At 37.4% G+C, this 24,875-nt stretch overlaps 1 protein-coding gene across 1 annotated transcript in view; it reads right to left on the minus strand.

The window, feature by feature from the left end:
• UBE2R2 (ubiquitin-conjugating enzyme E2R 2) overlaps nucleotides 1-24,869 on the minus strand; it is a 96,979-nt gene extending 72,110 nt beyond the window's left edge. Inside the window, exon 1 of the mRNA XM_010840117.1 lies at nucleotides 24,690-24,869. Coding sequence (XP_010838419.1) covers nucleotides 24,690-24,866 — 177 coding nt within the window. The 5' untranslated portion in view covers nucleotides 24,867-24,869. The remainder of the gene's footprint in view (nucleotides 1-24,689) is intronic.
• Nucleotides 24,870-24,875: the final 6 nt, after the last annotated feature.

A 24,875-nucleotide genomic window follows, 5' to 3' on the forward strand; every position in this document is an offset into this window, starting at 1 on the left:
ACACCAAGGCTGTATATCGTGACCCTGCTTATTTAACTTCTATGCAGAGTACATCATGTGAAATGCTGGGCTAGATGAAGCATAAGCTGGAATCAAGATTGCCAGGAGAAGTATCAATAACCTCAGATACACAGATGACACCACCCTTACGGCAGAAAGCAAAGAAGAACTAAAGAGCCCCTTGATGAAAGTGAAAGAGGAGAGTGAAAAAGTTGGCTTAAAACTCAACAATAAGAAAACTAAGATCATGGCATCCAGTCGCATCACTTCATGGCAAATAGATAGGGAAACAATGCCAACAGTGACAGACTTTATTTTGGGGGGCTCCAAAATTACTGCAGATGATGACTGAAGCCATGAAATTAAAAGACACTTGCTCCTTGGAAGAAAAGGTATGACAAATCTAGACAGCATATTAAAAAGCAGAGACATGACTGTTGACAAAGGTCCAATTAGTCAAAGCTATGGTTTTTCCAGGAGTCATGTATGGATATGAGAGGTGGACTATAAGTAAAGCTGAGTGCTGAAGAATTGATGATTTTGAACTATGGTGTTAAAGAAGACTCTTGAGAGTCCCTTGGACTACAAGGAGATCCAAACAATCAATCCCAAAGGAAAGCAACCCTGAATATTCACTGGAAGGACTGATGCTAAAGCTGAAGCTCCAATACTTTGGCCACCCGATGTAAAGAACTGACTCATTGTCAAAGACCCTGATGCTGGCAAAGACTGCGAGGAGGAGGAGAAGGGGACGACAGAAGATGAGATGGTTGGATGGCATCACCAACTCGATAGACATGAGTTTGAGCAATCTCCAGGAGTTAGTGATGGACAGGGAAGCTTGGCATGCTGCAGTCCAGGGGGACAGCAAAAGGATTCAGCCATAACATACAGCTATTCATTCTTCCCCAAACTCCCCTACCATCCAGGCCACCACATAACATTGAGTAGTGTTCTCTGTGCTATTACAGTAGGTTCCTGTTGGTTATCCATTTAAATACAGCAGTGTATATATGTCAATCCCAAACTCCCTAACTATCTCTTCCTCCCGTCCTTTCCTGGCAACCTTTCTTTTTTTTTTTTTTCATAAGTTCTTTCTCTAAGTTTGTGAGTCTTTTTCTGTTTTGTAAATAAATTCATTTATATCATTTCTATCTTATTAATTATTTTTGCCTGTGCTGGGTCTTTGTTGCTGCATGAGGGCTTTTTCTGGTCGCAAGCAAGTGAGGGCTACTCTCTAGTTCTGGTGTACAGGCTTCTCATCAAGGTGGCTTCTCTTGTTGTAGAGCACAGGCTCTAAACACACCAGCTCAGTAACTGTAGGGCAGGAGCTTAACTGCCCCTCAGCATGTGGAAATTGTTCCAGGTCAAGGATCAAACCGGTGTCTCCCTGCATCAGCAGGCAGATTCTTAACCACTGGAGAAGTCCTGTATCATTTCTTTTTAGATTCCACTTATAAGGGATGTCATACGATTCTCAACTGTCTGACTTACTTCACTCAGTATGACAATTTCTATTCCCATCTACAAAAAGTTCTATTTCTTGACCTAGTAGTATGGTTACAAGGATGTCTGCTTTATTTTAAAATAAGTTTGTGTGTGAGTGAGATTTTCTGCTTACTTTACAACACAAAGGTTAAAATTGTAAACTATGTAAAACAACAACACTATTGCCTTAGAGGTTTATACAATATGTGAAACTAAAATATACAACAGCATTGATAGCACAAAGGGCCAGAGGTGGGGGTGGGATAGAGTTAAATTGTTACACGATTTCTTGCATTCTTTGAAAAGCGTTAACTTAAACTGTAATAAATTAACAATGCAGACTGAAATATGTAGGCCCATGGTTCTTAACCAGGGGGTATTTTTGCCGCCAGGAGGACATTTGGTATTATCTGAAAACATTTTTGGTCATCAAAACTGGTAAATTGGGGGATGCTACTAGTATCTAGTGGATTGTGACCAGGGATGCTGCTAAACATCCTATAATACACAGCACAGCCCTCTCCATCCCAAAACAAAAAATCATCTGGCCCCAAATGTCAATAGTGCTAAGACTGAAAAATTCTGATCCAAGGTAACCACTGAAAATGAAAACTGGGGCAGGCTGCTAAGTCGCTTCAGTCGTGTCCGACTCTGTGCGACCCGAGACAGCAGCCCACCAGGCTCCACCGTCCCTGGGATTCTCCAGGCAAGAACACTGGAGTGGGTTGATATTTTCTTCTCCAATGCATGAAAGTGAAAAGTGAAAGTGAAGTCGCTCAGTCGTGTCCGACTCGTATCGACCCCGTGGACTGCAGCCCACCAGGCTCCTCCGTCCATGGGGTTTTCCAGGCAAGAGTACTGGAGTGGGGTGCCATTGCCTTCTCCGGTAATAATGGCTACACAAGTCTAAATATGTTAAAACCAGTAAATTATACAAATTGGTGAATTATATGATAATGTGAGGTGGTACTGAGTACCACTCCAGTACTCTTGCCTGGAAAATCCCATGGATGGAGGAGCCTGGTGGCTGCCATCTATGGGGTCACACAGAGTCAGACACAACTGAAGTGACTTAGCATAGCATAGCATAGCATGATAATGTGAATTATATTGCAACGAAGCTGTTATTAAAAGTTCTTAGTAGTAAGCAGCAGAGAAGGCAATGGCACCCCACTCCAGTACTCTTGCCTGGAAAATCCCATGGACGGAGGAGCCTGGTAGGCTGCAGTCCATAGGGTCACTAAGAGTCGGACACGACTGAGCGACTTCACTTTGACTTTTCACTTTCATACACTGGAGGAGGAAACGGCAACCCACTCCAGTGTTCTTGCCTGGAGAATCCCATGGACAGAGGAGCCTGGTGGGCTGCCGTCTATGGGGTCGCACAGAGTCGGACATGACTGAAGCGACTTAGCAGCAGCAGCAGTAGTAAGCAAATAGAAAACTAAGGGGAAAAAAATTAACTACACGGAAAACAAAGTATTACATGAGAAATGAAAAATATATAATTACACCTTAAGACTGTATGCACTGAAAATCATATAATTATGACATAACTTTACTGGGAGACTGGAGAAATCTATGTGCATGTATGTGTGAAAGTATGTACATGTATGCTGGAGGGAGAAAGGAAGACATGGAGGGAAAATAATGAAATCCTTATCTTCCATAGGGAGCTATCATATATAATGAATAAAATTTTAAAAGCAAAAACTAGTGGGAATTCCCTGGTGGTACAATAGTTAAGACTACATATTCACTGCCAAGGGCCCAAGTTGATCCCTGGTCGATGAATTAAGATCCTACAAATCATGTGATGCAGCCAAAAAATAGCGTTTATAAATAAAACACAAAAATCAATGGTATTAAGCAATGAACTACACACTTTTGTTAAATGGTCAAAACTAAAAAAATTTATGTTACGTATACTTTACCAAAACTTTTAAAATAAATTAAAAAGAAAAACCTCTAGAAGATTATATTTTTACCTTACACATATATTAATTTATAAAGTGAAAAGTAACATTCAAAACAGTGTAGCTAACACTAGCAGCAGCTAACACTGGGTGCTTTTTATATAGCAGGCACATTCTAGGTACTTCTACATGTACTAACATACAGTATTTAATTCTCACATTATCCTTAACAGAGTAGATGCCATACTTTCCTCCATTTTACAGATGAAACAAAGACAAACAGGATAAATAATCTGCCCAATATCATAGTCATAGACCCTGAACTGGAACCTAGCTCTCCAACTCCAGAGTTCACATTTAAACCACTATCCTATACTGCCTCTCTGTTCTTTAACATTAAGAATGAGATTTAGGACTTTCCTGGTGGTATAGTGGATAAGAATCCATCTGCCAGGGGAATGGGTTCAATCCCTGGTCTGGGAAGATCCCATATGCCATGGACCAACTAAGCCTGTGGACCACAACTGTTGAAGCCCATATGCCTAGAGCCTGCGCTCCCCAACAAGAGAAGCCACCGTGATGAGAAGCCGATGCACCACAATGAAGAGCAGCCCCTGCCTGCTGCAACTAGAGAAAGCCTTCCCACAGCAACAAAGACCCAGGGGAACCAAACCTAAATAAACAAAAGAATGAGATTTAGCACAAAACTCAAAGGATCACTAAAATACATAATGCCTACTCTTTTACTCCACTGAGAAATAATATTAGTTTTTTCCCAGTGGCAACCTTGAAGCTATAATCTCTAAAGTTGCTTGCAGACTCTAAAATCATAACCCATAAAAAAAAACCAATAAATTAGCTACAATAAACAGCACTTTAAAAAATCTTACCACAAACCTTTGCAACAGAAAAAAAAAAAAAAAAAAATTCAACTTTTACTCACTGCCTTCTACTTGATTAACCCCAGGATCACATACACTGAAGAATAACACTCTTTAGCTCTCCAGTAAGATGCTCTTTCATGGATCCTCATGGTTAGCCCCATCCCTTCCTTATGATTTTACTCCAAGTCACCTTCACTTTTCTTCAGAGAGGTCTAAAATGCGACAAAGATTTTTTATAACCTCTTCCCAACTTCAGACTCTACCTCGCCACTTCACCCGTTTTTTCACTAGAGAACTTACCACTTCTAAGATGTCACATACTTTTTTTGTTCATTGCCTGTCTCTCCCATTCAATGCTCCATGAAGTAGAAAATTTTTGGTTTTGAGTCACTGTATCCTCAGCATCAACAAAAGTGCCTGACACAGAGTAAGTGCTCAATAAATCTTTGATGCTGAAACTACCAATAAAAATAACAAACTTTAAAATAAATGTTCTCCATATTTCTAATACTAACAGTTTTAATTATATATGAGAAAGAACATATTGATGGTTTACTTAGACCCCAAATTCTTCCATAAGTGGTAAAGAATTACCTAAGAAGCTAAAATATTCAGTTTAGCAATAGTTTCTACCCATGTTCCCATTTACTAAGGAGATGTGTTCAGTTCAGTTCAGTCGCTCAGTCGAGTCCAACTCTTTGCAACCTCATGAACTACAGCATGCCAGGCCTCCCTGTCCATCACCAACTCCCAGAGTTCACTCAGACTCACGTCCATCGAGTCAGTGATGCCATCCAGCCATCTCATCCTCTGTCGTCCCCTTCTCCTCCTGCCCCCAATCCCTCCCAGCATCAGAGTCTTTTCCAATGAGTCAACTCTTTGCATGAGGTGGCCAAAGTACTGGAGTTTCAGCTTTAGCATCATTCCTTCCAAAGAACACCCAGGACTGATCTCCTTAGAATGGACTGGGCTGGATCTCCTTGCAGTCTAAGGGACTCTCAAGAGTCTTTTCCAACACCACAGTTCAAAAGCATCAATTCTTTGGTGCTCAGCTTTCTTCACAGTCCAACTCTCACATCCACACATGACTACTGGAAAAACCATAGCCTTGACTAGACAGACCTTTAGACAGACCTTTGTTGGCAAAGTAATGTCTCTGCTTTTGAATATGCTATCTAGGTTAGTCATAACTTTCCTTCCAAGGAGTAAGTGTCTTTTAATTTCATGGCTGCAATCATCGTCTGCAATGAATTTGGAGCCCCCCAAAATAAAATCTGACACTGTTTCCACTGTTTCCCCATCTATTTCCCATGAAGTGATAGGACCAGATGTCATGATCTTAGTTTTCTGAATGTTGAGCTTTAAGCCAAATAGATGTATTACTGACTCAAAAATATATTAGATATGCTATGAAACAACTTCTACATCTGAACAAAAATCAAAACTGTCAACTACTCATTAAAAATATACACAACGCTGTAAATTAACTGTACTTCTATTTTTTAAAATCATACACAAAAATCACTGGAATAAAATTATGCAAGCTATTAACAAAAATTCCAAAGCTTAAGAAAACTACAATTTCACAGTTGTGTCTTTCACAGTAGGAGGGGAAGATAGTATTTGGCAATTAGAGAGAAGTCACATAATAATGAATTTTAAGTATTCTCTTTTTTTTTGGCTAATAAAGAGCTTATAGTACCTTTGGAACATAAATGCATTCTAGCCACAAACTAAAGCAAAACATAGCATCATACTGAATCTCAGGAACAGGACAGGAACCTTGCTTCACATTAGAATCACCTGGAGATGCCCATCAGCGTCCCTAGTCCCACCTCAAAAGACTCTGATTCTAGGGACTTTCCTGAAGGTCCAATGGTTAATATTCCACGGTTCCACTGCAGGGGATGGGTTCAATTCTGGTGGAGATTCTTCATGCCGGAAGACAGAGCCAAATAAAAGATTCTGATTCTACCAAACAGTGTGAGAATAGAGACAGGCATCTTTATTTCTAAAAGTTTCTAACATGATTCTAAAGCACCTTAATCATTCATCCAGATAATTAACATCCTCTTAGAACACTGTCCTTCAGAGTCATCCAATATGCATTTGACTACCCCCAGAGACAAAAAATTCACCACCTTCTCAAATACTGACTTCTAATGGAAAGCACTAAATTTAGGGAATCTTATGGTGAAATATCATCTGCCTCCCTTTATTTGTTTTCCTCCTCCAGTTTCTATGTAACTGGTTATTAAACTGAAAGTTGTTAGTATTCACTACCAATACTGCTCAGGCATTGGCTATCACTCAGAAAAGAAAATTAAAATCTAAATACACTTCAGCAACTTGCATCAAACTAATTTTTGTGAATATTAAATTTGTAACAGATATCTTTAGATGTGAACATATTTGATCCATAAAATCTATTCTTAGGAATTTATCCTAAAGATACAACTAAACTGTATTTACAGTATTTTGTGCCAAAATTGAATGTTGGTTGCAATGGACTGAGTTTATGTTGCCCACAAAACCGATGTTGAAATCCTAACCCCAAATGTGATGATATAGGAAGCAAGGTCTTTGAGCACAGAATCCTCGTGAATGGGATCAGCACCCTTAAAATAAGGAAACCCAGAGCGCTCTCTAGACCTTTTCTTACCATACTTATTATACCATATACAGTAAATCTAACCTGACCATGATGGCAACCTGATCTCAGAGTTCAAGCCTTCAGAAGTGAGAGAAATATATTTCTGCTGTTTATAAGCTACTCAGATATGGCACTCTTATTTGTAACAAAGTAATTTTTGCATCCTTTTTAAACAAAGGTACTTTTATTTCTTTAAAATTTTTACTGTATCTTTTCAGCCTTATTGAGGTATAATAGGCAAATAAAATTATGATTAAATTTATAATTTTTTTACATTTTAAATTACATCTAGCAGTATTCATTTTCTCAGCACACACTATTATAAGTTTTAGCATGTACACAGATTCCTGTAAAAACCACCATAAACAGAATATAAAACACTTCCAATATTCACAAAGAATTCCGTCTACCTCTCTGTAGTTAAACCTCTTACCTCCAACCCTAAACCTTGGTAACCAATGATCTGTTCTCTATGCCTATAGCTTTGTTTTTTTTAAGAATATCATGTAAACAGGCCCATTTAGAATATAATTTTATGGAACTGCTATTATGCCATTGATACTTATCTGTATTACTGGTATGTCAACAGTTGATCCCTTTTAATTGCTAAATAGTATTCCATAATATAGATTTATAAGTTTATCCATTATCCATTACCCACTGAAGGACACTTATGTTGTTTCCAGTTTGGGGTAATTAGGAATAGTGCTGCTACAAACATACATACACATATTTTAGTGTAAACAGTAAGTTTATATTGCCCGAAGACATATCCCTAGAAGTGGGCTTGTTGAATGAAACCCATGTTAACTGTATACTTTGTAACAAACTGACAGATTTACCCAGAGTTTGCATTCTCACCAGAGTTTCAGTTAATCCTCATCCTCAGCAATACTCAGTAGTGTCAGTATAATATTTTCTATTATTTTAGCCATTCTAAAAGGTATGTATGATTCCCAGAGATCAAATTGCCAACAAGTGTTGGATCACTGAAAAACAAGAGAGTTTCAAAAAAAACATCTACTTCTGCTTTATTGACAAGGCCAAAGCCTTTGACTGTGTGCATCACAACTGTGGAAAATTCTTCAAGAGATGGTAATACCAGACCACCTTACCTGCCTTCTGAGAAATCTGTATGCAGGTCAAGAAGCAACAGTTAGAACTGAATATGGAACAAGAGACTGGTTCCAAACTGGGAAAGGAGTACATCAAAGCTGTATATTGTCACCTTGCTTATTTAACTTCTATGCAGAGTACATCATGCGAAATGCCAGTCTGGATCAAGCACAAGCTGGAATCAAGACTGCCGGGAGAAATATCAATAACCTCAGATATGCAGATGACACCACTCCTATGGCAGAAAGCAAAGAGCCTGTTGATGAAAATGAAAGAGGAGAGAGAAGTTGGCTTTAAAACTCAACAATAAGAAAACCAAGATCATGGCATCCGGTCCCATCACTTCACGGCAAATAGATGGGGAAACAATGGCAACAGTGACAGACTTTATTTTGGGGGGCTCCAAAATTACTGCAGATGGTGATTGCAACCATGAAATTAAAAGACACTTGCTCCTTGGAAGAAAAGGTATGACAAATCTAGACAGCATATTAAAAAACAGAGACATGACTGCTGACGAAGGTCCAACTAGGCAAAGCTATGGTTTTTCCAGTAGGCATGTATGGATGTGTGAGCTGGACTATGAAAGAAAGCTGAGTGCTGAAGAATTGATGCTTTTGAACTGTGGTGTTGAAGAAGACTCTTGAGAGTCCCTTGGACTGCAAGGAGATCCAACCAATCAATCCTAAAGGAAAGCAACCCTGAATATTCATGGGAAGGACTGATGCTAAAGCTGAAGCTCCAATACTTTGGCCACCTGATGCAAAGAACTGACTCATTGGAAAAGACCCTGATGCTGGGAAAGATTGAAGGCAGGAGGAGAAGAGGACGACAGAGGGTCATCACTGACTCGATGGACATGAGTTTGAGCAAGCTCCAGCAGTTGGTGAAGGATAGAGAAGTCTGGCGTGCTGCAGTCTATGAGGTCTCAAAACAGTCGGACACGACTGAGCAACTGAACTCAACTGATGGCTCCCCTGGTGGCTCAGTAGTAAAGAATCATCTGCCAATGTGGGAGACAGAGGTTTAATCCCTGATCTGGGAAGATCCTATGTGCCTCAGGCAACTAACTCCATGCACCACAACTACTGAAGCCCATGCTCCACAATAAGAGGGGCCACCACAATGAGAAGCCTGTGTATTGCAACTGAAGAGGAGGCCCCACTTGCCGCAACTAGAGAAAAGCCTGCATAGCAGAAGAGACCCAGTGCTGTCAATTAAAAAATAAATAAATAAAAGGTATGTAAATGGTACCTCACTGTGGTATAATGACTAAAGATGAACATCTTTATGTGCTTATAAGCCATCCAAACATTTCTGAACTATCTGTTCAAATCTTTCACCCATTTTTAAAATTGGGATGCTGGTTCTTTAGGGTTTCTCCCCCACTATGTTGAGTTTTGAAAGCTCTTCATAAATTATGGTTAAGTCCTTTCTCAGATACGTGGTTTGTAAATATATTCTCCCAGTTCATAGTGTCCTTCACAGGAAAGTTTTAAATTTTGATGAATTTCACTTCATCAATTTCTTCTTTCATGGATCATGCTTTTGGTACCGTATCCAAGAGCTCCTTGCCAACCCAAGGTCAAGAAGACTTTCCAATGCTCTCTTCTAAGAGTTTTACTACTTTATGTTTTACGTTTAGGTTTATGATCCATCTTGAGTTAATTTTTGTATAAGATATGTTGGATGGGTTGAGGCTCACTATACATCCATGGATACCCAGTTTTCCAACATCATATATTTGAAAAGACTATCCTTTCTCCATGTAAGTATGTTTGCACCTCTGTCAAAAAACCACTTGACTATATCCAAGAAGTCTATTTCTGGGCTCTCTATTCTGTGCCTTTGGTCAATACACCACACTGTCTTGATAAGTGTAGCTTTACAGAACATCTTAAAATTGGACACTGAGTCTTCTAGTTCCTTTAACTTTTCTATACATAATTATTTAAAACTAAAGCCATAATAGCTACCTCTTAAATGGTTTCTTTGCCCCCTAGAAAACTGGCAATTTTTACTGTTGCCTTTTATCTAGGTTCAAAATATAACATGTAGGCACCCAGAACTTTCGACCCAATATATCCAGTACTAGGAAACTTATGTGGAAAACCCAAATATAGATATAAAAATGTGTTCAACATAGTCTTGTTTAGAAACCAAATCTCCTGGTCCAACAAAAGGGGAAAGGTTAAATAAAAACTAGCTGAGGAAATGGTCAAAACATGTTGCTTTTAAAAAAATGGATACACAGTATTCAACTTTTTAGATGAAATATGGTATTTCAGAAAAAATATATATTAAAGTATTTTTGGATAGCATCATTATAAGTGACTTTTTTCTTCACAGTTTAAAGAACTTTAAAAACTTTCTACCGTGAACACATGTTGATTTATAACTGGAGATAATACTGAGTTAAAAAAATGGTTATTGCCACTTACACAGAAAAATCCAAGCACCTCTGTATCACCCTGTACATTATCAGTATCGAGCTTGTTCATAATGTATGAATAACCCACATGACAAGTTAAGAGAGTTTAAACTGTAAATTCTTCTCTGCTGTCACAACAGTTACAACACAATTTTCTCTATGCTTGACTCCATGTTTAACTTTGGACAGAATTCTAAATATGTTATTTTAATTACATTATTAATAAATGACACACAGGTATTTGCAACATGCAATACATCTAACCAATGACTAACTTCCTTTATACAAACAGCTTTTATCTATTAAAAAAAGAAAAATAGGCAAAGGACAAATATAGATAACTTGCATAAATATTACAAATGGCCAGTGATGTGAAAGTAAGTTAGATTTCATTCATGATTAAAAGAAACAACCATCATAAAGACCGATTTATCATGACTGTAAACTTCATATTTGACAATCCCTATGTTACACTACAGAATATAAATTAATATTTTTGAAGGGTAATTTGACTATCTAGTAAAATTTAAATACACAAACACTTTAATTCAGCAAATGCACTCAAAAAAGTAGACGTATGAAAAACTGCCCCATTCAGCTTCACTTATCAGAGTAAAAAGCTGAAAATAATTGATTTTTCATCAATAGGGGAATAAAAAAAGTACTTCCTTAACAACTGGAATATTGTACAGCAGTTACAAATTATAAGATAATTCATAAATATTAATAATGGAAAGATCTCCAAGATAAAGTTTTTTTAAAAAGATGCAGAAAAATACTTGTAGTCTAACTACACTCATAGTTTTAAAATGCTTAGATGTGCCTGTAGGTAAATGGAATATTTCTGGAGGATTACATTCAAACAGTTAAGTGATTTTCAGGGGCAAGACTTTCTTACTGCTTGAATTGTTTATCTAGACTGATTTTAAGAAAAATTATTAAATCAACAACCTTAATAATATCCCTCATTACATCTTTTGGGCTTCCCTGATAGTTCAGCTGGTAAACAATCCGCCTGCAATGCAGAAGAGCCTGGTTCGATTCCTGGGTTGGGAAGATCCCCTGGAGAAGGCAATGGCAACCCAGTCCAGTATCCTTACCAGGAAAATCCCATGGACAGAGGAACCTGGTGCGGTACAGTCCCTGAGGTCACAAAGAGTCAGATACAACTGAATGACTAACTCGAACATATTACATCTTTTAATGTTAGGAAATATATATTCCTATATAACACCCACATGATAAATTAATCCATCATGAACTTAGTATTTTCCCCCAGCAAACCTACTATACTAAATTTAAGTGGCTCCATGTTGAAGCTGAGATATGACAAGGTCCTACATGAGGTGGTTTATGAATTAAACTGGGTTAAGAAATAATGTGGAAAAATTAGGTAGCTAACTAGATTTGGTGCTGGAGAAGACTCTTGAAAGTCCCTTGGACAGCAGGAGATCAAATCAGTCAATCCTAAAGGAAATCAATCCTGAATATCCATTGGAAGGACTGATGCTCAAGCTGAAGCTCCAATACTTTGGCCACCTGATGCCAAGAGCTGATTCATTGGAAAAGACCCTGATGCTAAGACTGAGAGCCGGAGAAGCGGGCGACAGAGGATGAGTTGTTCGGATGGTATGATGAATCTACAGTCGTGAGTTTGAGCAAACTCCAGGAGATAGTGAAGGACACAGAAGCCTGGCCTGCTGCAGTTCACATGGTCACAAAGAGTCCAACAGGACTTAGCAACTAAACAACGACTAGATTTGGGGCCAGAGCTTACCATAATTACTTTATAACAAATGTATGGTGACCTCCAGAGTTAGAAACATAATAACTTTCCTTTACTTTTAGTACTATAGAAGTATCTTTAGTTTGGAATAAAATATAATCAGGCCAATTTCAAAGTCTTAAAACTGAAGACAGGAGTTCAGCAGTTAAATATATTCAATTGCCAACAAATAATTTTTGGAGAGAGAACAAGTGTTCGTGCAGATATAGAGAAACTAGAACCCTCTTTCTACTATTGTGAATGTATTTTGGAAAACAGTCTAGCAGTTCCTCAAATAGTTACACGCAGAGTTATCAGATGACCTAGTAATTCTATTCCTAGGTAAGTACTCAAGAGAAATGAAAACATATGTCCACAGTGAAACTTGTACACAAATGTTCATATCAGCATTGTTTATAATTGCCAAATAGTGGAAAACAACCCAAATGCTCATCAACTGATGAATAGATAAATAAAAGGTCCATTAAATGGAAGATTATTTAATAATGAAAAAGAATGAACTATTGATACATGCCACAACATATATGAACTTTGAAAACAACATGCTAAGTGAAAGGCCATATATTAAATGATTACATTTATATGAAATACAAATCTACACATTTACAGAAGAGGCAAATTTATAGTCCCAGGAAGCAGACAAGTTGCCTAGAGTGTGGGAGAAATGGGAAGTGACTACTGATGGGTATGGGGTTTAATTTTGGAGTGAAAATGTTCTAAAACTGTGGTAATGGTTTTGTACATTTAAATGGATAAATTGTATTGTATATGTAATATCTCAATAAAGTTGTTTTTTTTTTAAAGGAAGAAGAGAAATCAATTACAGTCTTAAGAGGCACATCACCAAAAGCAACTGGGGATCTTGATTCAAATGAACTTACAAGTGTATCTATGACACAACTGGGAGAATATGAACACTGGATATCAGATAATATTAAGGAATTATTATTCAGTAAGTATAAGAACAATATTTTTTAAAAAAGATTCCTTATCTTTTAGGGACTCCAGTAATTAGGGGTGAAAGGACATGTCTGGAATTTACTTTAAAATAATCTAATTGGAAAGAGTAGGAATTAACAGGAGAGAACCTAAGAGGTCATTCACAAGTGAATTGGGTCTTAAAGATATAAATTAGAGTTCAAAGACTAAAGAGGGCATGAGAAGAAATGAAAAAGACAGGTAACAGCTTAAGAAATGGCACTATCAAAGACCACCTATGGGACAAGAACAAAAAACACAGAAAAGTAAGGAACAACCAGATCATGAAGAGTCTTACATGCCATACAAGGAATTTTTATTTAATTTTATGGAAGACGGACTGCTTTCTTTTTTTTTCTTGGTGGGGACAGGTCAGATTAGAGCTTTAGACAGGTTACTCTGATGGCATTATAGATTAAAGGGGCACAAAACAGAGTAGAGAGGCTACTGTCACAGTCCAGGGGAGTGACAACTGAATGGGAACTCATATGGTGGGAGCAGAAATAAAGATTAGAGGCTAAAACCTGAGATATGAGATACTAAAAATAGTTGAATATACGGAAAGAGGGAGCAGAGACCATCTGACCTGATTTCTAGCATGTAGGCTTGTGCAACTAGGTAGACAATGTTCAATATACAGGAAAGTGAACATAGAAGAGGATTAAGGAAAAAGGTAGAGTTCAGCTTAGTGTTCAGTGTAAAAGGACATACTGGTGGAAATGTGTTAATATGCAAAAACTCAAGAGAGGAAAAATTAGAAAATATAGACGTAAAAATCTTTAGGACATATTTGGTAGCTGGAACAATAACCAAGGAGAGTTTGTTACAACTGACACAACACAGAAATTTAACCTGAATTTGGGCAAACTCCAGGAGATCGTGAGGGACAGGAGGCCTGGCGTGCTGCAGCTCACGAGGTTGCAAAGAGTCGGACACAACTTGGCAACTGAACAACAAAAGCTCCTTCCCTACTTCACCTTGTTAAAAATTAATTATTTTAAAGTGTTTATGTAAACAGAATGATCAAGATGTGTTAATTTTATATTTAGACTATATATTGAAAGCAGGAGGAGAAGAGGACGACAGAGGATGAGATGGTTGGATGGCATCACTGACTTGATGGACATGAGTTTGAGCAAGCTCCAGGAGTTGGTGAGAGACAGGGAAGCCTGGCGTGCTGCAGTCCATGGGGTCACAGAGTCAGACATGACTGAGTGACTGAACTGAACTATATAGGTATAGATACAGGAGAAAGACGAACATAAACACATTTGGCTAAAAGCCATCAAAATTATTCTTTAACAAATTGCACACATGCAGCGTATTTTCAAAGAACAGCTATAAAAATGTACTTTTCTAATTATTCTGATTCCTTTAATGTATCAAGGACATTTAAAATATTCATAACATTTACAATCAATATTTTAAAATCCTCCACTGTATAAAAAATTCTGCACTTCTAAAATGCCCTTCTAGTCTGCTTTTAAAAGATCTTATGTCGAACTTCCCTGGTGGCGACTAGATTCTTCCCTGGTGGAGAATCTATCTGCCTGCCAATACAGGGGACGTGGGTTCAATCCCTGGTCTGGGAAAATTCCACATGCCATGGGGCAACTAAGCCCATGTGCCACAGCTACCGAGCCCGTGTGCTGCAACTAATGAAGCCCGAGTGCCTAGAGCCTGAGCTCCACAAGAGAAGCCACCGCAATGAGAAGCCCAAGCACCACAAGGAAGAGTAGTCCCCGATCACACTGCCATTACAGAAAGCCCATGCAAAGCAACAAACACCCAGTGCAGCCAAATTTAAAAAATAATAATAAATAAAATTTTTTTAATGATTCAAAAAAATAATAAAATATCTTATGTCTTCAGATATTCTTTAAAAGGCTAAAACAACTTGATTTAATTATTTTGCTTTATTCAGTAGATTTCCAAATGAAGTTAAGCAATCTTTATCTTCATGGGACTACAAAAGTCAAAGTTGCTATTTCTAGCCGGTTTTCCCAGTGCCTCTCGTTATCACTGCTCCAAAATTCTTAACCTCTCTCAAGTAAGTTTTCTAATACTTAAATTATAAGAGGAGCCCTTTACAAAGATCCTAATTTCCTATATTACTATAACCAAGGTTTCAATCTTAATTAATTTTTAGCTAACCTCAGTCACTAAGAAAATTAGATTTAACTGAGGCAACCCAGCAACTACAGAAAAAGGTCATTGATGGAAAAATCCAAATAAAATCAAAGTTCTCCAAAAAGGGAAAGCACAACTAGAGGAACTAAGCAGTCCAAATACTGAGCCACTAGTCTTACCACTATATTCAAGACAAGGGACTAATCACCTAAGATCTATGAAGAAACTCAGGTATCAGTTATTTCTTGAAACTGCCCAGAGAACTGGGCAGGGGGTCATTCATAAAAGATGTGACCTCTACCAAAAGATTAAGTATTACTCTTTTAAGTCCTATGCCAAATGCTAAGGAATTTCAGACTGAAGTAAGATCTAGTCATTTCTTAAGGAGCCCATAATCTAAGAATTTAGACAGACTCTCACACTACTAGGTTTGGACACAATAGGAAAAAAAAAAATTTAAGCTAAAAATATCTTATTTTCTTAGTATAATACATGACCTCAAGTAACTTTTTCAGTTTTACCACTTACACTTTCAGTTTTACATCATTTTTATTTAAGGAAACTCTCTGTACATTACTTATTCAACAATTTATCAATTAAAAAAAAACTTTTAAAAAATGGTTATATAAAAAACATAGTAATTCATCAAATCCAAACTCAGAAGTGCACTCCCCTTAAAACCCTTTTAACATAAGATTCCTTAGATACAATCTAAATTCAACAGAATTTCCATATCTTCAGTTTAAGACGTCTCTTTTTTTGTCTAGCTATTTTTCCTTCATTCTTAGAGTAAATGTTGAAACATGATTAACAAAGCAAAAGAACTCAGGGTAAAAACCCTGAGGACAGTTACTATATATTTTTTCCCTTTAAGTTTTATTGAAGTACAGTTGATTTACAATGTTGTGTTAATTTCTGCTGTACAGCAAAGTGACTCAGTTATATGCATATATATTCTTTTTCATATTCTTTTCCATTATGGCTTATTACAGTACATTCAATGGTTCCCTATATTATCCAGCAGGACCTTGTTGGTGTTTTTTCCCTTCTTTTTTTTAATTTTAGGGAAGTTGTGGAAGTTTTCCACAAGGATTAGCTTATATTGTTCCTTTCCCTATTTAGCCAATGGGAGAAAGAGCAGTTATGTGACAAGACCAAGATGAGCCTTAAGTAATAAGGTTTTTGTTTGTTTTAAACTCAACTACCACAGAACTCAAATGAGCTTTGTCCCCTTCAAAGCAAACACCTCAGAAGGTTGGCTATATACCACTCCAACAGTGCTAGACTGCCACTGTTCAAAACTCTTCTTTGAGAACTGCCCTCAGAATCCATTGTACAACTTCTTAATGTCCTTATTAGTGGCAAACCTTTGCTTCTTGTGGACCTTATTTTTAATATCCAAAGGTGATTCAGATTCAACTTGGTAAAGGAGGAAAATAATCTGAGTAATACTATATTTTAGTCAAAAACAAATGTGCGGCTTCCCTCGTTGCTCAGTAGTAAAAAAATCTGCTTGCCAATGCAGGACATGGGGTCGATAGCCAATCCAGGAAGATCCTGCATGCCACAGGGCAACTAAGCCTGTGTACCACAACTGCTGAGTGTTATGCTCTAGGGTCTGGAATCCACAACTACTGGGCCTATGTGCCACAAATCCTTTAGACAGAGCGCCCTAGAGCATGTGCTCAACAAGAGACACCACCACAGTGAGAAGTTTGTGCACCACAACTAGAGAAAAGCCCACATAGCTATGAAGAGCCAGCACAGTCAAAACTAAATAAATTTTTTAAAAAATCAAATATGAATATGAAGTATTACAGAAATTTTACCTGTGCCTCTACCAACAATTTCAAAAGTTTCAAATCATATGAAGGATATTTTTTTGAATAATGACATTTTTTTGTTTCGCCATAAATAGTATGAAGTATGATTTCCAGTAAACTTAAAAATCTGTATTCTAAGCTTTAAATTACTCTTCTATAAAGAATCACTAAATATTGTCCAACTTTTTGTGACTTTGCCAATATTATCTTATAAATGGTTATTTTCAATGAGATAATAAACATTCAATGTTTACAATCTGAATTACTATGTATGCTACTAAGTAAGTCACATAATCCAAATTATTTCAAGGGATTTATCCCTCAAACTAATCATCAGCTGTCCGTGCAGCAAATACAGCAAAGCAGATAACTAAATAACTGTGAAATCTGACTTCCCTGGTGGCTTAGACGGTAAAGCGTCTGCCTACAATGCAGGAGACCCAGGTTCGATCCCCAGATCAAGAAGATCCTCTGGAGAAGGAAATGGCAACCCACTCCAGTATTCTGGCCTGGAGAATCCCCTGGACGGAGGAGACTGGTTGGCTACAGTCCACGGGGTCTCAAAGAGTCGGACAGGACTGAGGGACTTCACCTTCACTTTGTTTGTGAAATCTGAAAATCCAAATACACATAGACTGAAACTATGGCAATGATCTCAAGATGCTATAAAATGCATGAATATATGGCTTCCTCTGATGATTAATTTTTTAACATCTTATTTTGGAATACTTACAGATTCACAACATATATTTGCAAAGATAGTACACAGAAATCTATTTTTCACTAAATTTCCCCCAATGGTTGCATCTTACATAATTAATGTCCCATATTAGAACTAGGAATTTGACACTGGTACAATATATGAGTGCAGTTCTGCATCATTTTATGGCCTGTGTAGATCTGTGTAACTACCAACACAATTAAGATATAGAACTATTCCATCCACAAAGATCTCATGCTCCTCCTTCATAGTCACATCCACCTTGTTCCCATAACCCAAACATCTCTAACCCCTCCTCCCTTCCCCCACTCCCCGCCCCACACTCAATGGTTTGTTTTAATCTTTATACTTTTGACATTTTAAGAATGTTAAACAAGTGGGACCATGTAACCTTTGAGATTGACTTTTTCACTCAGTGTAATCTTCATTCAAATTATTTATATCAATAATTAAAAAAAAAAAAAGATGCTGTAATAGAGATAAGGAATACCAGTTAAAACTCAACTGAAAAAACAATAAAATCTCAACTTTACACTGCTCAAGTTTCTTATGACGTTTAAATATACTTGGAAAAGTACTGACATTATTTTAAAGCATAATGCCAACACTGTACTAATAAATTTAACTTCCTCTATGATCCAGTATGACTTCAAAGATGTTTACCATCATCTCTAATCCCAAAAGTAGCTTTTTAAGATTTATATTTCTGAACTCTAGTACCATCCCACTCTTCCCATAATGAAAAAGTTGCTATCAAAGGAGTCAATCTGCTAATTAAAAAAAAGAAATCCTTCTGTAATATGACTTGTCACTCTCTAATCCAAGTGGTCCAAAAACAACATCAAAATCCAATTCTTCAGTCAATTTAAGACTTACAAGCAGAAGTTGCAATAATCTCCCTGAAATTTGAAGGAACAAATTACCCTTGTGACCTTTAAACTTGTACAATTTAAAAAGTTTACAATTTAAAAAGTTCCTTTTCAAATGTTCCCAAAGTTTATTTATTTACGTTTTTGACTACACCATGCAACATATGGAATCTTAGATCCCCAACCTGGGATCAAATCCGCAACCTTCTGCAGACAAAGTAGAGTCTGAACCACTGGACCACTAGGGAAGTCCCGTCCATAAATTTTATTTTCTTAAAGCTCCATTTCTGTACCTTCAAACATCATCCAAAATGATAAAAGATCTCACCAAGAGAATACACAGGCTTTAGAACCAAGCAGTCTGAAAATCCATCTTGATATTACAACTTCCTAGCTGAGGACCCCGCAGAGCAAGTTAAATAAGCTCTGTGATTGTTTCTCTATATACATGAGAGTAATAGCAGCACACCTCACAGGAGAATTGTATGAAATAATCTATATAAAGTACATGGCACATAGTAAGTACTCAATACACGTTAGCTACTAACATCTACATTACTGTAATAAGGATAGTAGCATGTATCTGCAATTAGACATGACAGAGTTTTGCATATTTTAAATTACCCTGCCAACAAGTTTACAACAGTAATTTACTGTGTTGTAACAAAAACATATTTAATTTGTTATTAAAACAAATCAACTAAAGGTGCTTAAAGTGGATATTCACTTTCTATGTTAAATACATATCCCCAAATCTGAATATTCCAATTCTTTTTTTTCCCCTGAATATTTCAATTCTTATATGGAGGAAAATTTATGTAAAATCAAACCTTAGCAATCCAAACTAAAATTTTCTCTTCAATTAAGTATTTATCATCCCAAAATTTCAGAATCAATTCGTTTAAAGATACTTAAGCATAAACTCAATAATAATTTCTCACTGAACCAAGCTGAAATGAATTAATTCTGTGCTGACAAAACACTTTCAAAGAGGTTCAGCTTAGTCTTATTCAGATATATATGTAGCTGTATATGACGAAACATCCAAAAGAATTTCAGGAACATGAAAGAATTAAAATGTTTAAATATGACCTTTCAGCAAGATAGGAGTTCTGTTGTCTTAATCCTGAATTTATAACTGTTATTTTCCCAAACTATATTAGCGGAGGTGGGCCAATTTCCTAGATAACCTCTTTTATTTCACCTGTCTCCAACAGACAGATTCCTTTGGAACCTTACTTAGCCTAGGACCACGAAGTTTTAAAAATGGAGCAGAATATTTAATCATGACAGACTGTGGTTATGTTGACCAATGCACTAATTGGCCTTAAAACTTTGATTTTAATTACCATTACAATTCTGTCAGTAACACCTATCCCTCACATTTCTGCACAAAGACTTTTATGAGGATTATTCATAAAAGTTCTAAGGTTATCAATGTCCTAATACTTTTCCTTACTATCTGAAAAGTAGTGACACTTCCTATAGTGCTTTGCCTTTGGTGTGTGTTCAATAATTATTGTTTACTAACACAAATCTCTGAAAAAGAGGAATCAACATGCAGCAAAAAAGTACTAAGGAAACAAATCCTTTATTCAAAAAGAAATAATTCTTACTGATCAAATTTAAGACACTGATGCTGGCATTTAAAAAAATTTTATCAGATGATTTCAATGCAAGGGTCTCTCATAGCTAGGTCACAAGTGCCACCTAGCTGATGGCAATTCTAAGAAGTCCTGGACTCATTCCAAATTTGAGATGTGGAACTAGAAAAATATGCATCTTGGAATCAACTTAATATGGTAAAAGTATAATCTATGAAATACTGGAATGCTGCATTTGCCAGGGATGCAGGCTGGGGACTAAAATTGCACTCAGTGTCCCAAATCAATGTACATTATCCATGTTTCCACTTAAAATGTTCCCTTAGTTCACCCAGCACTCAAGACAAGTTCAGCTTCCAGAAAAGGGTACAGCTAAGAGTCATAAGAGGTGTCCTTAAACTGACTGAGAAAGAATTTTAAACTAAGAAAATTTTAACTGACTGAAAGATTTTTCATAAATTTTTTTTAAAAAAGCAGCATTTTTTTTACAACGTTAAAGGAGTTTAATTTTGTTTTTAAGGCTGATGATCCAAATCCCTTAAAACAAGGATTCAGTTAACCCTCCTACATACAAGCTAGTTCGTGTTCTCACTGTCTTCTGAAGAAAATTTATAAAGTTCTCAAAAGGATCCCTACACCAAAAAGACAAAGCTACTTAGAAAAATTGTTTCAACTATATATGAAAAATTTCAGAGTCATAAAATAGTTTTTATGGGGCAGGGAGGGGTGGTACCTGAAGAACAGATTCCAGAACAAATGAAAATAATGTATGTCCTTTATCTTAAACAATTACTATTGAAGAGTTTCTTTAATATAAAATGAAGTGTTACATTTGATAAAGCATATCCTATTAAGGAAAACTCTGAAAATGTAACAAATACTTCCTAAATTTTATCTGTTGGGAGTTATCCAAAAATGGAACACACCTGTATTTCATTCCCATACATTACTGAATAAAATCAAAACTACAAAATCTGCAATACTTTAAGGATTCTGTAACACTTAAATGTTATGCCTATCATGAAAGAGTCACTCTTTCTGATCTCCAGACTCATTGCTATCTTGTATTTATATAAATAATGCAGGAGTTACAAGGAGGTTCTATACAAAAGCAGCCACACTAAGTTATGATCATTATCAGTTATTTGAAAAAATAATTGTTTCAAAAAGAATAGGGGTAAACTTGTTAAAAGTCATTACTACTGCTCACGTGATCAACAAGTTCCTCTTCCAGTAACAGAATAGAATTCCAACTCGCTCCACATTAGCAAAATTAAGATCAGAAGTGTTCTGGCTATTCTAAGTCATCTCCTACTTTGTGTTCTACAATGACTGACCCAAGAGAGAAAATTTGAAGCAGCAAAGAAATTCACCCTGTGAATCAATGAGATCAAGAAACTGGACAAAGGAGTCCCCTGGAGGTCCAGCGGTTAAAGCTCCTGGATTCCAAAGCAGGGTTACCAGGGTTTGATCCCTGGTGGGAGAACTAAGATCCTACATGCCACTCAGGGCAGCCAAAAAAATAAAATAAAAATAAAAAAATTTTAGGGGATTTCCCTGGTGGTCCAGTGGCTAAGGCTCCATGCTCCCAAAGCAGGGGGCCAGGGGTTGGATCTCTGGTCAGGGAAGTAGATCCCACATGCTGCAACTAAGACCTAGCACGGTCAAAGAAATAAATAAAAACAAATATTATAAAAAAAAAAAAAATTTTAAATTAAAGAAACTGGACAAAAAAGATAATGAGGCCAAAGAAGAGTTTATAACATGTAGAAAATCAGACACAAGAAATTACTTTTGCCCACCATACATCTATATTCCTCTCGATCCCCAACCCAAGCTAAGAATCATACAGATTCAAGATATTTGAAAAATAAGTTGAAAAAACAAATTTTGAAATACAGGTTTCACAAGTCTCTACTACAACAGATGCCACAGTTAAAACAGACTAGGGTCAACTATTTCATGGTGAATAAGATCAGTTAGAAGTATATTAATATGTAAAAGGTAAAGGAGTTAAATTATGAAAAATATAAAATGACTGGAAGCCCACTGCCTTTGGAAACTATAACACACCATAAAGAAAATAGTTTCACTTGAAAATAAATTATATTAAATGTTCAAGAACCACCATTTGATCAGGGAGAATAATAGTACAGAAAGATCTGTGCCAACTTTTAACTGCAGCTGTAGTGGACACACTAAAAGCCTTGTTTCACAAAAGCAGTGAAATAAAAAACAATAGTTTTAAACCTGTCACCAGTGTTAACTGCTCACGACCATAAATTTGCCTTTTCCAATGAAGGACTTTGGAATAAAAAGCCATTTAATAAAGAAAAAAAAAAAAAAAGCAGAAGAGAACAAAATTGAACAAAATTCTCACATAAGACTAAAACACTAAATCTGTTTAAGAATTTTCATACATTTTTTACGTCACAAAAGTAAAAAAAAATATATCTAAAACACACAACAAAACGAGATTCTTTTTAAATAAGACTGAATTTAAAAAGCAGTTAATTTAAATCAGTGCATGCTTCAAAAAATCCTCCTTCCATATTACCTATGCCAAACTGAGAGGGTTCACCACACTCCATTCTCAATTACCTAAGCAAAATTATTACCATTTTAAACCCATTATTTCCTTTGTTTGTTGTTTGTTTTTAATGCACTGCACAGGAGTAAGATAATTCTAGCTAGTAAACATTTATCCTGACAAGTGATTGTCCCAAATAATGATACTTTTTAGAAATTAAACTTCATTTCACTAAAGTTAGCCAGTAGATTTTGCAAGTATTTTCCTCTGAAGAGTACAGTGTATGGTTGGTATATACAGTACTCTAAATACTAAACGCATGCTTTTAAACAGGCATTAAGTGACTATCACAGACATGAATAGTAAACATTCCCCAATCAATTCTTCACGTTTTCTACAAAATAGACCCAATCTCAAGCCTGAAACTGAGGCTTCTACCTTTAGAAGAGTAGAAACTAAAGTAATTGGGCAGTCCTTAAAAATACACGTAATTGCATGACTAAGATACTCATTTAAAACTTATGCCAAGATAGCCCCTCCCTTCAAAACAAACTAAGACTGACTCACAGACCTATTTTACTTAATTCTGGAAATTAAAAAAAATTAACTTAAAAGAATTCCTAAGCACTCATTTCCTCCTGTCCCCCACCATTTAAAACGTCGACCTTCAATCTGTGATTTTCCCCTTAAAAAATGGTTAAATAAAAACAAAAACTAAAGACCCTCAATATTTCCAACTATCTATTTGGGAACTGAAAAAACTACTGGATTCAGGAATGATAATAACCACTGTTCTAACATCCTGGAAAACAATGGAAAGTATATCTACAGTCGCTAAGGAGCGGTCCTACTTTGTGAAACCATCCCACCGCAGATGTTACTCTTCACCTGTGAGACCACCCCCCTCCCCGTTTGCTACAGTTAGCCATCTGAGCAAAAGGTTTCAATTTTGTCTCCCTGAAGTGGGAAATTATCAATCTCCCTATATAACATGTTCCGCCCTCAGTGGATATTTCTACACGGGAGGCCAGGGAAGGCAGGGGTGAGTGCAGTAAAGTTGGTGGCAGGGTGAGGACAAAGGGCATTTTGAAACAGCACTGAAGTAAACAGAAAATGAGGACAGAAAGAGGGCTAAATTCGAGTTCCCTCAAGTGGCTGATGGCAAGAAAACGCAGGCGCCCTTGTTTACCACCCCTAGGGTCCTATTCTCCATTACCACCCACTGGAATGCGAAGTTGGAACCACCACTATATGCAAGAAGCCCTCAAATCCCCAAAATGTCAGGTCAGTAGGCAGCCTCTGGAATGACAGCCCGATACCCCTCCCCCACCCTTCTACCCCCACCCCACCCCCAAAAAAGGTCCAATCCCATAAGTGCAGGTCACTCTGCCCTCTGGGGTAGTTCCAGCCGGCGCAGAGATGGTTCTGATGGGAGGCCGTGGGGGACAGACCACCTTTCTCTCCGTAAACCCTCGGCGGGGGAAACAAAACAAAGACCTCCCCCCTCCTCCTCCGGTAGCCACTACCCTAGCCACAGAGGCTTTCCTATTTCCCGGTGCAGGCTGGCCTCCCGCCCCCGCCCCCATGACAAAGAAAAGGCACCGGGTGAGCAAGCGAGGCCTTCCTGCCTCCACGGATGGGGGGAGGGGGCTGCCGAGGTGAGGAGCCCCCTCCGCTCCCCCGCGCTCCCACTCTCGGCCGGGAAAACAGCCCAAAACCGCGGCCTCCGCCGGGGGAAGCCTGAGAGGGGGTGAGGGTACCTTGAAGTAGCCGCCTTCGTACAGCGTGTTAGGGGGTCCGAAGATGGCAACCTCCCAGTTGTAGAGGTCGGATTCATCCACCAGGGTGATCCGGAAGCCCTCCACCGGTTCCTCCTGCAGGGATTTCAGCTCGAGCATCAGGGCCTTCTGCGAACTGGTCATCTGCTGCTGGGCCATCGCGGCGGC

Source organism: Bison bison, unplaced genomic scaffold, assembly GCF_000754665.1.
Source record: "Bison bison bison isolate TAMUID 2011002044 unplaced genomic scaffold, Bison_UMD1.0 scf7180017864141, whole genome shotgun sequence".
NCBI classification, from domain to species: Eukaryota; Metazoa; Chordata; class Mammalia; order Artiodactyla; family Bovidae; genus Bison; species Bison bison.